Here is a 12,814-nt window from a genome sequence, read left to right as displayed (position 1 = left end):
ATGTACCCGTACAGGACTCTAACCTGTTTATAGATAATCATGTACCGACGCTAAATTTACCCTTCACTCAAGCTCGGATATAACTAATACTCTCATCACAGTGAGTTTTATGGAAGGCGCTTTGTCCCTATTCTCATGCTGCTTTGATTTCTTAGAAAATCCTCACTATACAAGATTCAGACCTAGCCCTAAAACTGTGCTGCTCGGCGACAACACTATGGTACACGGCGATACCTCTTGTGATACTCGGCGATATCACTACAAACTGAACAGATGGCTTGCGTGACTAATTTCTCGCCACACAATCTATACCGGTATAGCTTACAGATAGGCACGAAAAACGAACTTAACAAGTGTTAAAACATCGATCCTATTTGCATACCATGACGCAACCCTTAGCAACCAACATGTTACCTTGGTTACCCCTTAGCAACCATCAATTTCTGCTACCAGAGAATTGATCCAGCGGGCTATAGAAAATATATCATAAACTACGATACCCAACTTCATAACCTATAAACAAAATTCTATACTAAATATGGACCCATTTATGAACCTGATATATTTTTGGGCCTACTGAATCAGGTGGTCAGAATAAATCTATATACACATTATCTACAAACTATATACACATTTATACATTTGCAGAAAGAATATTGTCATTAGAATAAAACCCAACCATTTAAATGACCACCATAGGTGACGCGATCTAGCTAAAGGTAACCTATACTTCTAAATAAACAAGACCAGCTTGTTTGTCAAAAGTAAGATTTTATTTTCTAAATTATAGTATATAAGTTGTAAGTTTTATAAATGAAATTTATTTGCAATAAAGCAAGCATGATGGTAAGGAAATTGAGAAAAATACAATTTAAGCAATTGAATCAGTTTAAAAGAAATTATATAAAGTTTAGCATTTCTAAAACCTATTTCCCTAACTGAGCTAAATAAACAGAAATTAAAGTAAAGATCTTTGAGGATTCTTACGTGCTCCACGCAAAGTCCAGCAGCACATCACCCTCATCGGAAAGTCAGAAAGCAGCAGCCAGCCCAACCCTAAGGGCATGACTTTTTATACCTTTCTACGCTAACTAAACTAGCAAAGGAAAGTTTTCAGAAATCTACGACGTCCCATTGGTTGAGAGTGACAAGTGACATGTCACCCGATTCTTAAAAAGTTCCACAAAATCATGTCTTACAAAGACCATTGTCTCTTCCACGTGAAGCCAGAGGCTTCCTGCGATTGCAACTTTGTATTGAGTCATCCTCGCAGCTTCCATAGTCTTTTAGTGCAACTTCCGCGGATGCCAAGTTAAGGACTGACAAAAAGTTCACTTTCGACCTTGGCCATGTCCGACAGAATGATGTCAGCTCATCAGTTTTTGCTTTGTGAATGCAGCTTCAATAAACGTTTTAATTCAGAATGGACGTCTCGTGACTTTCTGCAGAATTATGGATCAGCTTTTATTTTGCGGCTCAAATAGCTAGGCCTCAAAAGCAGGCAACTTATGATTTCTAGTATAAAACAAACACAAGAAAAGTATTAATGTAAGAAATAAAGTATTTTCTGTATCCACCCCATGGTTTACTAATTAATTAACCCACCCGATTAATCAAAATGTTACCTAGCCATTGCAAACAAATAAAGCAGCGTTTATATTTACCAGTCTCCGTTTATCTATGAGACCCATATGCACCTAGAATAGTAGAAATGACATTACATAGACAAGGAAAAGCAAAACAAGCACATGCTTATTAAAGTTTGCAGCAGTTAGTAATGACAAAAACGAAAACAATATTTTATTTTATTATTTTGCACGAACAAAAAGATGCAACAAATATGCACGTTTATGAGCACACATGTTAGTCCCCCCACGTGTAAAGTTTAATCTAAGTTGTATTAGCACGACATATCACAAATCATTAATAATTTTATTCATGTTATGGAAATATGACTTTGCGAGTTTAAACAAAATTTTGTTTTCTATCTCGCTCCATCAACCTGCATTGAAGAATTACATATTTCCTTTATATGCATTGTCCTTAAAGTTATTTTGAACTTGATTAATGCTATTAATTCTAAATAAAATAAATTTAAAGTCATACGCTTTTGTGAGCCAGGCTTATATTTGGGTTACAGTGCATTTAAGGTTTGTAACATCTTATGCTGTAAAAGACCGTCTTTATATAAACAAAATCAACCTGCATGAGGTGTCCTAAACATGTGCTTTTATTAATTTATGTTATCATATTGGCCAGATGTGGTGCATAGTAATTAATACATTACAATTTTGCAGTCATTGTTAGCATACATGTGTTAGTGATGGGGGAAAAATGAAGAGTCGGACAACACAAGCAAGTAGGTGGTGGGAAACAATAAAGAGTGGGGTGAGTATGGTAAGACGTACATTGCTCGCTCAACAAGTGGGTTACTGTTGCTCTACTGATGCCTAAGTGAAACTTCAGATTGGAAGATTTGTTATTTCCGAGTGGGTTGAAAGTACTTATGAAGTAGGCAATGAGCTAATTATGGAAACAGGGACTATTATCTTAATCAGAACCACAGGATAACAAATGGTTAAAGATTCAGTGGAAAGTTTAGTGAGGGGAGAAGCGATGTGGAAGCTAGAAGAGAGCTATGGCCATGAGCCAAAATTTGTGTTTCTTACTTTTCCTTGGTTACATGCTCTGCAAGGAGAAAAGACCACACAGCACACTTTTACCTCCATGCAGGAACAGGTTGGCCCCATCCAACCCCGTCAGTGGATCCAGGTAGTACGTATATCAATGAACTCACACAGTAAAGAACATCTCGTGAATAGTCGTGAATATGCACAAGAAATTTTGTTTGAATATTATAAACAAACATTTTTTCGAAGACATGTTTGAATAAAAATGATATGATATGTTCAAATAGACTGCTATGTTTCATTCATAACAGGTCATTTTTTGCTATTACAAACGGAGTAAGCTCAGTACTGGCATTGGTTTCGTTGGTTTAGTTTGAGTGAAGAGTAGACACAGTGGCCATGTGAAGAAAAGCGAGGTTTTCCTGTTTCTTCAGCGAACAGGAGTCACGTCAGATCGTGATTCGGCAAGGGCCTGCTGAAATAACTTCAAACAGTGAAGTTGAGAATGTTTGTTGTTGCTAAGTGCCGAGGCGTCGTCAGGAGGTGAGGTTGCTAAGAGCTGAGGCGTCTTCAGGAGGTGACGTGGCAACAAGAGAACGTGAGTTGTCCTCTTCTGTGCATCCACCCTTGTACTGACGTATCGTCATCACGTCATCACGTAACATGCGTCTTCACGTTATCACGCAGAGCGTGGTCGGCCATTTTAAAAGACAAAGGTAAAAGTTTCCATAGCAACACACTTCGGAGGACAACGAGCAGTTCGTCGCGCAGTTCGTCGCATCGCGGAAAAGGAAATTTTTTGGGAAAAAGCGTGCATTAATTTCGATGACACGCTCACCAACTGGTATGTACTTTGGTAAATAATTCACCCAAGAAAGTTTAGCTTGGCAAGATACATCGGTGACACACTCACCTGTTGGAACATAAGTGTGTTACTGACTCAATCTTCTTCGTTTTATTTTTAAAAAAAGTATAAAAGTAGAGGAAGAGTTATTTCAATGAGCAACTCATATTTAAGAGTATTTGGCTAAATATAAGAACAGATATTTTTAAGACATCTAAAGTATGTTTACAAATATCTGGGTACTGAGTGAAGTTGATAAAAAGTCACGACAGTAATAATTTTAATCTACATTTTCTTTGAAAATTAAATTAGAAACCTGTTATTTTGGTATATTAGGCACTATTGTTTTGTTCTTAGGATTTTTGGCGCAACAAGTTAATGTAGCTCTTCCACCACAATTTATGAGCGAACCTGGCAATCCAATCATAAGTTGGGAGGATTGGATAGTAATGTTCGACAATTACATTGAGGCTTTGGATGGGCAAGAATTTTCAGCGAAAAGAAAGAAAGCGTTACTATTGACAGCTCTTGGTAAGGAGGGTCAACGCGTATTTAAGTATCTTCCTCAAGTTTTACAGTCTAAAGGTGGATCAGAATCGGAATCGGATGAATACAAGGAAGCAGTGCAAAGATTGGAGACCAGATTTTCAAAAGAAGAAAATTTGGTGATGAACCGTTACAAATTTTATAAAAATAAGCAACGGAGCGAAGAGTCAATAGATGACTTTGTAGCTAGGCCGCGTGAAATATCTGTTAAATGCAATTTTGGTCAAATCGCAGATGAACATATTCGTGATCAATTAATTGTTCAGTCTAACAATAGAACAATACAAGAGAGATTGTGGGATGCCAAAAATCCACCTTTGAAATTGGCAATTGAGTTGGTAAAGGTGGTGGAAGAATCTGAAAAGTGTATGAGGGAATTACAAAAGAATGGTACACAGCAAGATATTTCAGAAATTTCAGAAAAAAATTATAATGAGGGTACCTATTGTGAAGAGGGTGCAGTAGGTTTTGTCAGGCAGAAGAACAATAGTTTTCAAAAGAGACCTTTTGTCTCTAAAGGGCAAAACAAATTTTGTATCAGGTGTGGCAGTAGTGCTCATCTGGCTGATGCTAAGTTTTGCTTCGCCAACAATAAGGAGTGCTTGAAATGTGGGAGATTGGGTCACTTTTCAAAAATGTGCAAGACTAAGGTAAAGGGGAAAGTGGCTCTAATAGATGACGCTAACATTGATATTAGGAGAGAAGCTAACAAAATTCTAGTAGTTAATGAAGTAGGAGTTAATATCATCAATGAAAAGAGAGAAATTAGGCCTAAAGCAGATTTTGAAATTGATGGACACATGGTTACACTAATGGTAGATACAGGTTCAAAATGGACCATTATTCCAGAACTTAAATTTAAGGATATTTGGAATGACTAGTCTCTGCTTGATAGTGACATAATTCCCACTGGTTACCAAGGAGAAAGCATTGATGTATTAGGATACTTTGATAGTAGAATATGTTTTAAAGATCGCTCAAAGGAGGGTAAAATATATATTTCGAGTGATGGTCCAGCAATTTTGGGGTGGATGCACCAATTTGATTTGAACATCAGAGTTGGTCCGAGGGCAGATGTTCAGGTCATGGTGGTGGATGATTACAATATCACTGATATTCTTGATAATGCAAAAAGTGTTTTTAAAGAGGAACTAGGTAAGTTGAGAGGATATGTACACAAAATTGTTTTATAGGAAAATGCAATACCGTACAGCATAAAACAAGAAGGGTTTCTTTAGCGGTAAGGGAAGAGGTCAAAAACGTTATTGAAGAAATGCTACAGGGAGGTATTATTGAACCGGTTGAGGCCTCTAGCTGGGTTTCTCTGGTCGTAATCACTCAAAAAGCTGATAATAGGATAAGATTCTGTGTTGACCTTGGGTCTTTGAATAAATGTGTTGTAGCGGATGTGTTTCCACTTCCAAACATAAATGAGTTAGTGACAACTCTACAAGGTGCAAAATATTTCACAAAATTGGACTTGAAAAGTGCTTATCATCAGGTACTTCTCCATCAAGACTCTAAACATTTGACGGCTTTTATTACCAGTGAGGGCACTTTTCAATTCACAAGATTACCTTTTGGACTTATTTCAGCTGCAAGTGTTTTCCAGAGAATGGTTACGGAAATATTCAAGGGTGTAAAAAAAACGGTTTTCTTCCAAGATGACATACTTAAGTTTGGGGACACTATCTCGGAGCATAATGAGACACTTAGATGTGTATTGAGCAGAATTTATGAAGCTGGTTTGACTTTACGGAAGGAAAAGTGTTTGTTTTTAGTCAAAGCGATAGAATATCTAGGGTATGAGATATCAGCAGAAGGGATCAAACCAAAGAAAAACCTTTTGGAGGCTATTGAGTTAGCTCCTTGTCCCTCAGATAAAGACCAGTTAAGATCCTTTATGGGTCCTATTGAATTTTACGCAAAGTTTGTGATTACTTTTTCGGAGAAGACTGCAGTTTTAAGAAGTTTATTGAAAAAGGGAGTAAAATTTGTTTGGGGAGATGAGCATATGGTTTGCTTCAAGAATATTTAAAAAAGAACTTTGTGAAGCGAAAGTATTGACACCTTTTGATACGAAATTGATGTCAATTTTGATGGTTGATGCAAGTAGTATTGGTGTAGGTGCTGTGTTGTTACAAAAGCATTTAGATGGAGACAAAACCATTGCTTTTGCTTCTAGACCCTTGTCATCCTCAGAGAGGAATTATTCGGTCATAGAGAAGGAGGCCTTGGCTGCTGCCTGTGGTGCGCATTATTACAGAACTTATTTGTGGGGTACTGCTTTCAGAATTTACTCAGATCACAAACCCTTAGTCAATATACTTGCCCCAGGAGATGCTGGAAAGGGTTCGCCAAGGTTGGCAAGGCTAGCGTCTAAGCTTCAGGAATACCATTTTGACTTGTTTTATATTCCAGGATGGAGGAATGTACAAGCAGATTGTCTGTCTAGCCTTCCGGTTTCTGGAGGTACCGTTGTGTCAGAAGAAAAGGATGAAGAGGTGGCTGTTGCGTTAAGTCAGGACATATTATTTTTGAGTGAAGGTTCATTTACAAAAGAGGAATGGTTTTTGGCTATGAAAGAAGATTTTGTTCTTACTAAAGTTATTGACTTAGTGAAGAGTGGTTTCTCTGGAGAGAGTTGTGTTGTACCACAAGTTCGACCATTTATCAAGATTATTGAAGAATTGTCTGTTGTTAATGAGGTAATTTTAATGAGGGGTGATAGATTCATTCCGCCGTTTTCTTTTAGATCAAAGATTTTGAAATTAGCTCATGAAGGACATTTGAGGCAGACACTAACCCAAAGAAGAGTGGAAGCTGACTTATGGTGGCCTAGCATTGATTCAGAGATGGCTTCCTGGGTAGAAAATTGGCTGTGTTGCAAGGAAGGTGAGAAGAGATTGAAAATAGTTTCACCGCATTTAGGGGGTCACATAGTTTCTGCAGATAAACCTTGGCATAGTGTGTGTTTAGATTTTATAGGCCCCATGGATGAGCTACCTTTTAATTCTCGTTTTGCCATTGTCTTGATGGATGTGTTTTCAAAATGGTTAACTGCTAAATTTGTTAAGGATATCACCACGGAATCCACAATAGTCTTTCTGAAAAATGTTTTTAATGAGGAAGGAGTTCCATCTGTTATTATTACGGATAATGGAACGCAACTAGTTTCCAAGAAAATGCAAGAATTCTTGTCTGGTTGTGGGATAAAACACAATCGAACATCGTTATATAACCCACAAGGCAATGGACTTTGTGAGAGGGCGAATAGAGTTATTAAGGGAATTTTACAAATGTCTATTTCAAAAGGTTTTTTTTTTCTCTTGAGACTGTTCAAGAAATGATTTGGGCACACAGAACCACCACACACAAACCAGACACAAAATCTCCTTTTGAGATTATGCGGGGATGAAGACCTAGAACTAAACTAGTTCCTTCTTGGTTGAAGAATTATGATTCAGAAGTCTCACGTAGTGGTAATCAGAAGTTGTACCCTGTTCCAATATCAGTGGGGGATTTGGTTAAAGTAAAGCCAGGTAGAATCTCAAAAGGTCTTTCTAAATTCAGGGGTCCGTTTTTTGTTGGACAAGTCCATCCACACTATGTCGTGTTAAAGAACGGGGGAAAATGGAATTATAGAAGAGTTGCTTTTTACCTGAAGGGAACTTCAAGGAATGTCGATAAAAATGACAGTACAATGTGCAATAGTGGTTATATTTTGTCAACACTAAATGATCTTGTTAATTTTAATTATTCAAGGTGTAGGAGGGAGGAAGGTGATGGTGATGCTTCACATCATCTGAGTGGGTTAGACTCACATACAGACTTGAATGTAAATGATTTCCCTGGGTCTAGCAATGTCAGGAGTGTAAGGTTTCGGCGACATCCTGCTTATCTGACTATTATCTGTGTTAGTTATTTTTTATAGTCTGTGTCATTACACTCCAAGGGAGTGTTGGAGTGTTGTAAATATCATTTTCTGTTGTCCACAGTTCTATTTAGCCCTTTCTTTGTGTTCACCTTTAGATCCTTATTGTAGAACTCTGAATGTTCTCTGGTTTGTCATCAGGGCTTGAGGGTTCCAGTTTGATCAGTTAGTGTCTGGTCAGCTGGAGAGATGTGGCGTTCTTTCTACTCTCCAATAAACGTATCTACTTATCTGCATGAAGTTTCCTGAAAGCTTATTTTCGTCTTACAACACAGTCTCTCCGGTACAGGTAACACTCCCACCCACCAAGCTACAAATTGGGTGGCAGAGGTCATAATAATGCCAACGCTTACATGCTGACCTCCACAGAGGATGGATCTAGCAGGAGGTGAATACATTCAGGATTTTACTGAACCAAAGACAACCTGCAGTACCAACTGTGATCATGACAAGGCCTTTTGGGGCACCTATACTAGTGAAACCAGTACGCCTAATGGGGACTAAGCTATGGCTAGAAAATCAGAAACTTGCAAGCCCTTGTCACCATACAATCAGAGTGCATGAAGTTGGAAGAGCTCTGTATAAAGGATGAGGAGCTCCTCAGGACAAATAAGCCTTTCGACTTCCACCATAGCAATCAAATCAAGTTGGATTCCACAGGAAGCCCACACAGGGATTTGGCCACAAGAAGGCATCAAGACTCTACCTCTCCTACTCATCTCCAATAATGAAAGCACAGCAGTCGGTGAACAAGGCCACCAACCCTTGTTATAGCTTACTACTCCTAGAAAAAACCTTGGCTTTGCCTTGAGTCATGTCAGATTTATCGACAGAGTACAAAGCGAGCAACAACAATTGTAGGTCAAGATCCTTTTCAGAAAACCTGGCCACTAACAACCGGGCATTACCCTCCCCATTCCATATCTCCACCCCGGACTTGACCTCTGACCAAAATGCTTCGATTCTTCCGTCGAAAGAGAGTGTATTAGACCCTTCAAGCATAGAATCATCCAATTTTGCAAGTAGTAATCCACCCTCAATTAAGCTTTGAAGAAGAACAGAAAATGTTTGAAAATGCTAAACAAAAAACAAAAATATCATCCAAAATCCAAACTCTTTCCCATGTTTGGAAATACCTCGTGAGGGAACAAGGAAAGGACCGCTAGTCCATCGAAGATGACCTGGATCAGGACTGCATCTTGCCAAGGGACTTACAACTTTCTCGCAAAGTAACTCAAACTCCCCCAAGTATTGGACCAATGAGAGCAATAGAAAACACTAAAAGGGGCATTGCTGTAATCCACCATCTGCCAAGTGCCCCAAAGGGAACAGTGACTACTGGGGCCCAGACCGAGGAACTCGCAGTGGGACCAAGTGCTCTTGCCACAGAAGCAGAATCTAACACAGAACCGGTGAGGAGATTCTGATATCCCACCCTGAGAAGATCTCCCATGGCCAGGAAGACATCCTGAATAGGTGTAATCTACTAAAACTCTCTCCCCGGTTTGGGGTCCTAGAATCTAAAGACCTAGTCTACATTGCATTCATCTCTGGTAAAAAAGACAGTCCCAAGGAGGCTACCAAAGTATGGTTCGGAAATGTGGGGATAGTCAGGCGGGTGGAGAGACACGCCATGAAGCATAGGCAAAGTGTCAAAACCAAAATATCCTTGGTTCCTGGCAAAAAACACCCATTAGCATTGCCAACAGGATATGGGCAGACGCAGGAGAAAATTCTGTTTTTTAATTGGAAAATGGCCAGTGTTCCAGCCTGAGGCAGTGCAAGTAAAGGTAAAGCGTTTTACCTTAGTTAGGAGTCCCTTTCCTTAATTGACTTAAAACTTTTGAGAACAAGCAGGCTGCTGTTCATGCCTGTGACCTTAAAATCACCTGCTTCCATGTGTTGGCTCAATCAGCAGCTACGGAGCATAGATCAAGGCCTTGTAAGCTACTTAGCCTGCCGCCTAGCAACGCTTGTGGAGCCGCTTGCATTGGCTCAAGCAGCAGCCCCAAGGCATAGACATGAATTATTGAGTTCTTGCTGCCTAGTAACAAGAGTTGAGTCACTTTTGTAATCTATGTGGCGCAATGGCAACAAACTTGTATGTGTAGCGGGTTAAGGTGCAATTTCAAGAACCATTTTCATTGTGTTAGGAAGCTCCCTGGTGTTGTGTTCGGCGTTAGTGTAGCTGTCGGACAGCAAATAAGGAACAACTCTGGTTGGACTAAAAGGAAGGGATCAGCCAGCTGGAGTTGCAGCACTTACTTGTAGTGTTGGATATATGCAGCATTTTGGAAGCTTTGGGTTGCCATTTGTATCCAGATAGCAGTGAGGGAAGCGTCAAGTGTAATAAGCAGCAAAGAGGAGTGGAAGCAACTTCCTGATTGGTTGAAAAGTCCTGGGACATTGAAAAAGAGGACAGACTCGTTATGTGAGTCATTTGAACTAAAGAAGGACTTCATTCCTTTCAGCAGACTTGTAGAAATAAAGATGACATGGTATGAAGGGTTCTAAGACTTATTCTTTACAGCCCCACAGGGAGTGCGGCTCTCGTTTCAAGCTTAGAGGGAGTTATGACAGTTCGGAGAGTGGGCTGAGGAGAGGGCAGGTTGGAATGTTGGGGGAGTTAATGGGAAGGGGTCAGAACAAAGGATGCTCTCATGCAGGAGAGCCAAGGCAGTTACTGTCACGCGCTGGCAGCAGTGCGTGACAAAGAACATTCATGAATTACAACACATCTTTCTCTCTTGTATGTTTGACAATTATTCACAAAGAAAATCATCAAAACGTTCAGGTCTGTTGATAGTTCTGCCAAACCTTCCTCTGGGACAGTGGTGGTCGGACACAACCTCAGTGTCTGAATGGGTATGGCTATTGGTCCTACCATACCTACCCCATGGACCCTGACTGTCACATGCAACATCGGAATCAGAATGTGAATCACCATCGCCACTCCGATCAGACTCAGGAGCGCGCAAGTTGATATCCTCAAGCTGGTCCGATGTGTGACACTCTGTGGAGTCAGAGGTGGATGGTGGACTGTGATTTTGTACATCTTCACTAGTGGAACACCCCCTTTTGCTACATGGCATGGAACTGTGGGCATCCTCAGGTTCACCGTAATCAAGCCACAGATCTTTACATGTACTGTTGGACTGGCACAGACCTGACCCATCCCTGGTGGCACTATAGGACTGATAATGGTTACGCTCTTTCATTGTGGAATGACATTTGGCCAATCTGTTCATGTGCCAAACTTTTGCCATTGCTGAGTCTGGCAGCGTTGTTGTACAGTTTGCTGATGTGCAGGGGGGCAGTGAATCTACTTTCTCCCTTCCTAGTTTTCCTTTCAAGGGGTACTTTGACTAGGTCACCAATCTTGAAAGAATGTTCTTTGACCCTGTGTCTGGAGTCGTACCAGTCTTTATAGCACATCTGTGCTTTTTCTATGCTTTTTCTGATCATTTCAGATGACCACTCAATTTGTTTGGAAGCTGGCATCCAGCCTAGGTCTTTGCTCAATGGTTGTCTGCTCCTCATCAGGATGAAGGGTGCCAAATTGGTGCTGGCACATGGGGAGATCCTAAATGCCCATATGAGTTTGAAGATTTCCTCTTCCCAGTTGAGGCTGGCATTTCAGGATAATTGTATATGTCCTTTAATGACTCGATTGAATCGTTCGACAAGGCCATTACCCTCGGAATGGTAGAGTGAGGTGGTGAGGTGGGTGATACAATTTCTTTCTAAGAAAGATTTAAATGCTTCAGAGGAGAATTAAGGGCCGTTATCGGTGAGCATGAATTTGGATAATTCCTCACTCAAAAATAGTTTGTCAAGAAATGAGATGACCGAAGAACTGTCGGTACATGATACGATCTTTATTACCGGCCATTTGGAAAATTGATCCATGACAACCAGGATATACTTGATCACTCCATCAGTACCTTCAATGGGTCCGGTGATGTCCAAGCCAATCCTTCCCCATGGCATTGTGGGTAGGTTGAGAGGAGACAGAGGAACTCTGGAAGTTTTCAGACTCTTGTCCGAGTCATTGCAGTCCACGCAATCTCTAATTAGGATTTCTACCTGCTTATCTATTCCGGGCCACCAATAATTGCATCTGACTCTTTGTTTGGTCTTTAAGATACCTAAGTGGGGGGAGGAGCCAAGCTGGCGACCGAGATGGCTGCATAGACGCTCGGCTCCGTGAGCCTTCTCACCCCGCGCATACATCCTGGCAACTATCCTGAGCCGTAACGGCATATTTAAGTAGGTGAAGAACAACTTACACTGACCGTTTGCTCCTGAGGCTTTTACGTGCGGCAGACCCGTGGAAATGTCCCCGACTGTTTTGCGGCCTTCACGGAGCTGGGACCGGGGTGTCGAGTGAGAGTAGCCGGCCGCGACTGCGACAACAGCGGCCTCTGGTGGATTTCCTCTGTTGGCAATGAGGCTCCAGTCATTAGTTTTCAGGTGTGGACTGGTCTCGGGGTTGTGAATTGATTATCCCCTCTCGCAAGTATGTGCTTCATATCTATAATTTGATGAATAATAACCATTCGACTTAATCAGCCCTCCATGACTGATTGATCCATTGCGCCTGTTGGGTTTCTGTATCATCTTACCCACAGTGTTTTCGTGTATTAGCATTGATGTATCTCCTCTTTCTATTCTGAGTATGTTCTCCTTTCACCCAATTTTTTAAATAAACTGCATAGGGATCCCTTGGGACCCAGGAATTAATTATTCAAATATTAATTTTTATACAGATCCATTGCCCCACCTCCCACTCCTTTGTCCTGATGAAGACCCTCTAGCAAGGTTCATCCACGCCTGCAATTCAACTGGGTCGAAACGTCG

At 40.6% G+C, this 12,814-nt stretch overlaps 1 protein-coding gene across 7 annotated transcripts in view; it reads left to right on the top strand.

Annotated features, from left to right (window-relative positions):
- Positions 1 to 12,814, top strand: part of LOC144821404 (cytosolic beta-glucosidase-like) — a 418,101-nt gene that overhangs the window by 344,551 nt on the left and 60,736 nt on the right. For 2 of the 7 annotated variants that reach the window (XR_013608345.1, XR_013608344.1), the window contains exon 6: positions 2,298 to 2,388. The exons of 3 other annotated variants lie outside the window; for them this stretch is intronic. Coding sequence is in view for 2 of the 4 variants with exons in the window: in XM_078678401.1 (XP_078534527.1) it covers positions 2,298 to 2,338 (41 nt within the window). In the remaining 2 variants the exon portion in view is untranslated. The remainder of the gene's footprint in view (positions 1 to 2,297; positions 2,389 to 12,814) is intronic. 2 more of the 7 variants (XM_078678401.1, XM_078678402.1) reach the window with 1 other exon arrangement.

Source organism: Lissotriton helveticus, chromosome 2_2 (assembly GCF_964261635.1).
Source record: "Lissotriton helveticus chromosome 2_2, aLisHel1.1, whole genome shotgun sequence".
NCBI lineage: Eukaryota > Metazoa > Chordata > Amphibia > Caudata > Salamandridae > Lissotriton > Lissotriton helveticus.
The sequence above is the reverse complement of the archived record's forward strand: the minus strand, read 5'-3'. Positions and strand labels throughout refer to the sequence as shown.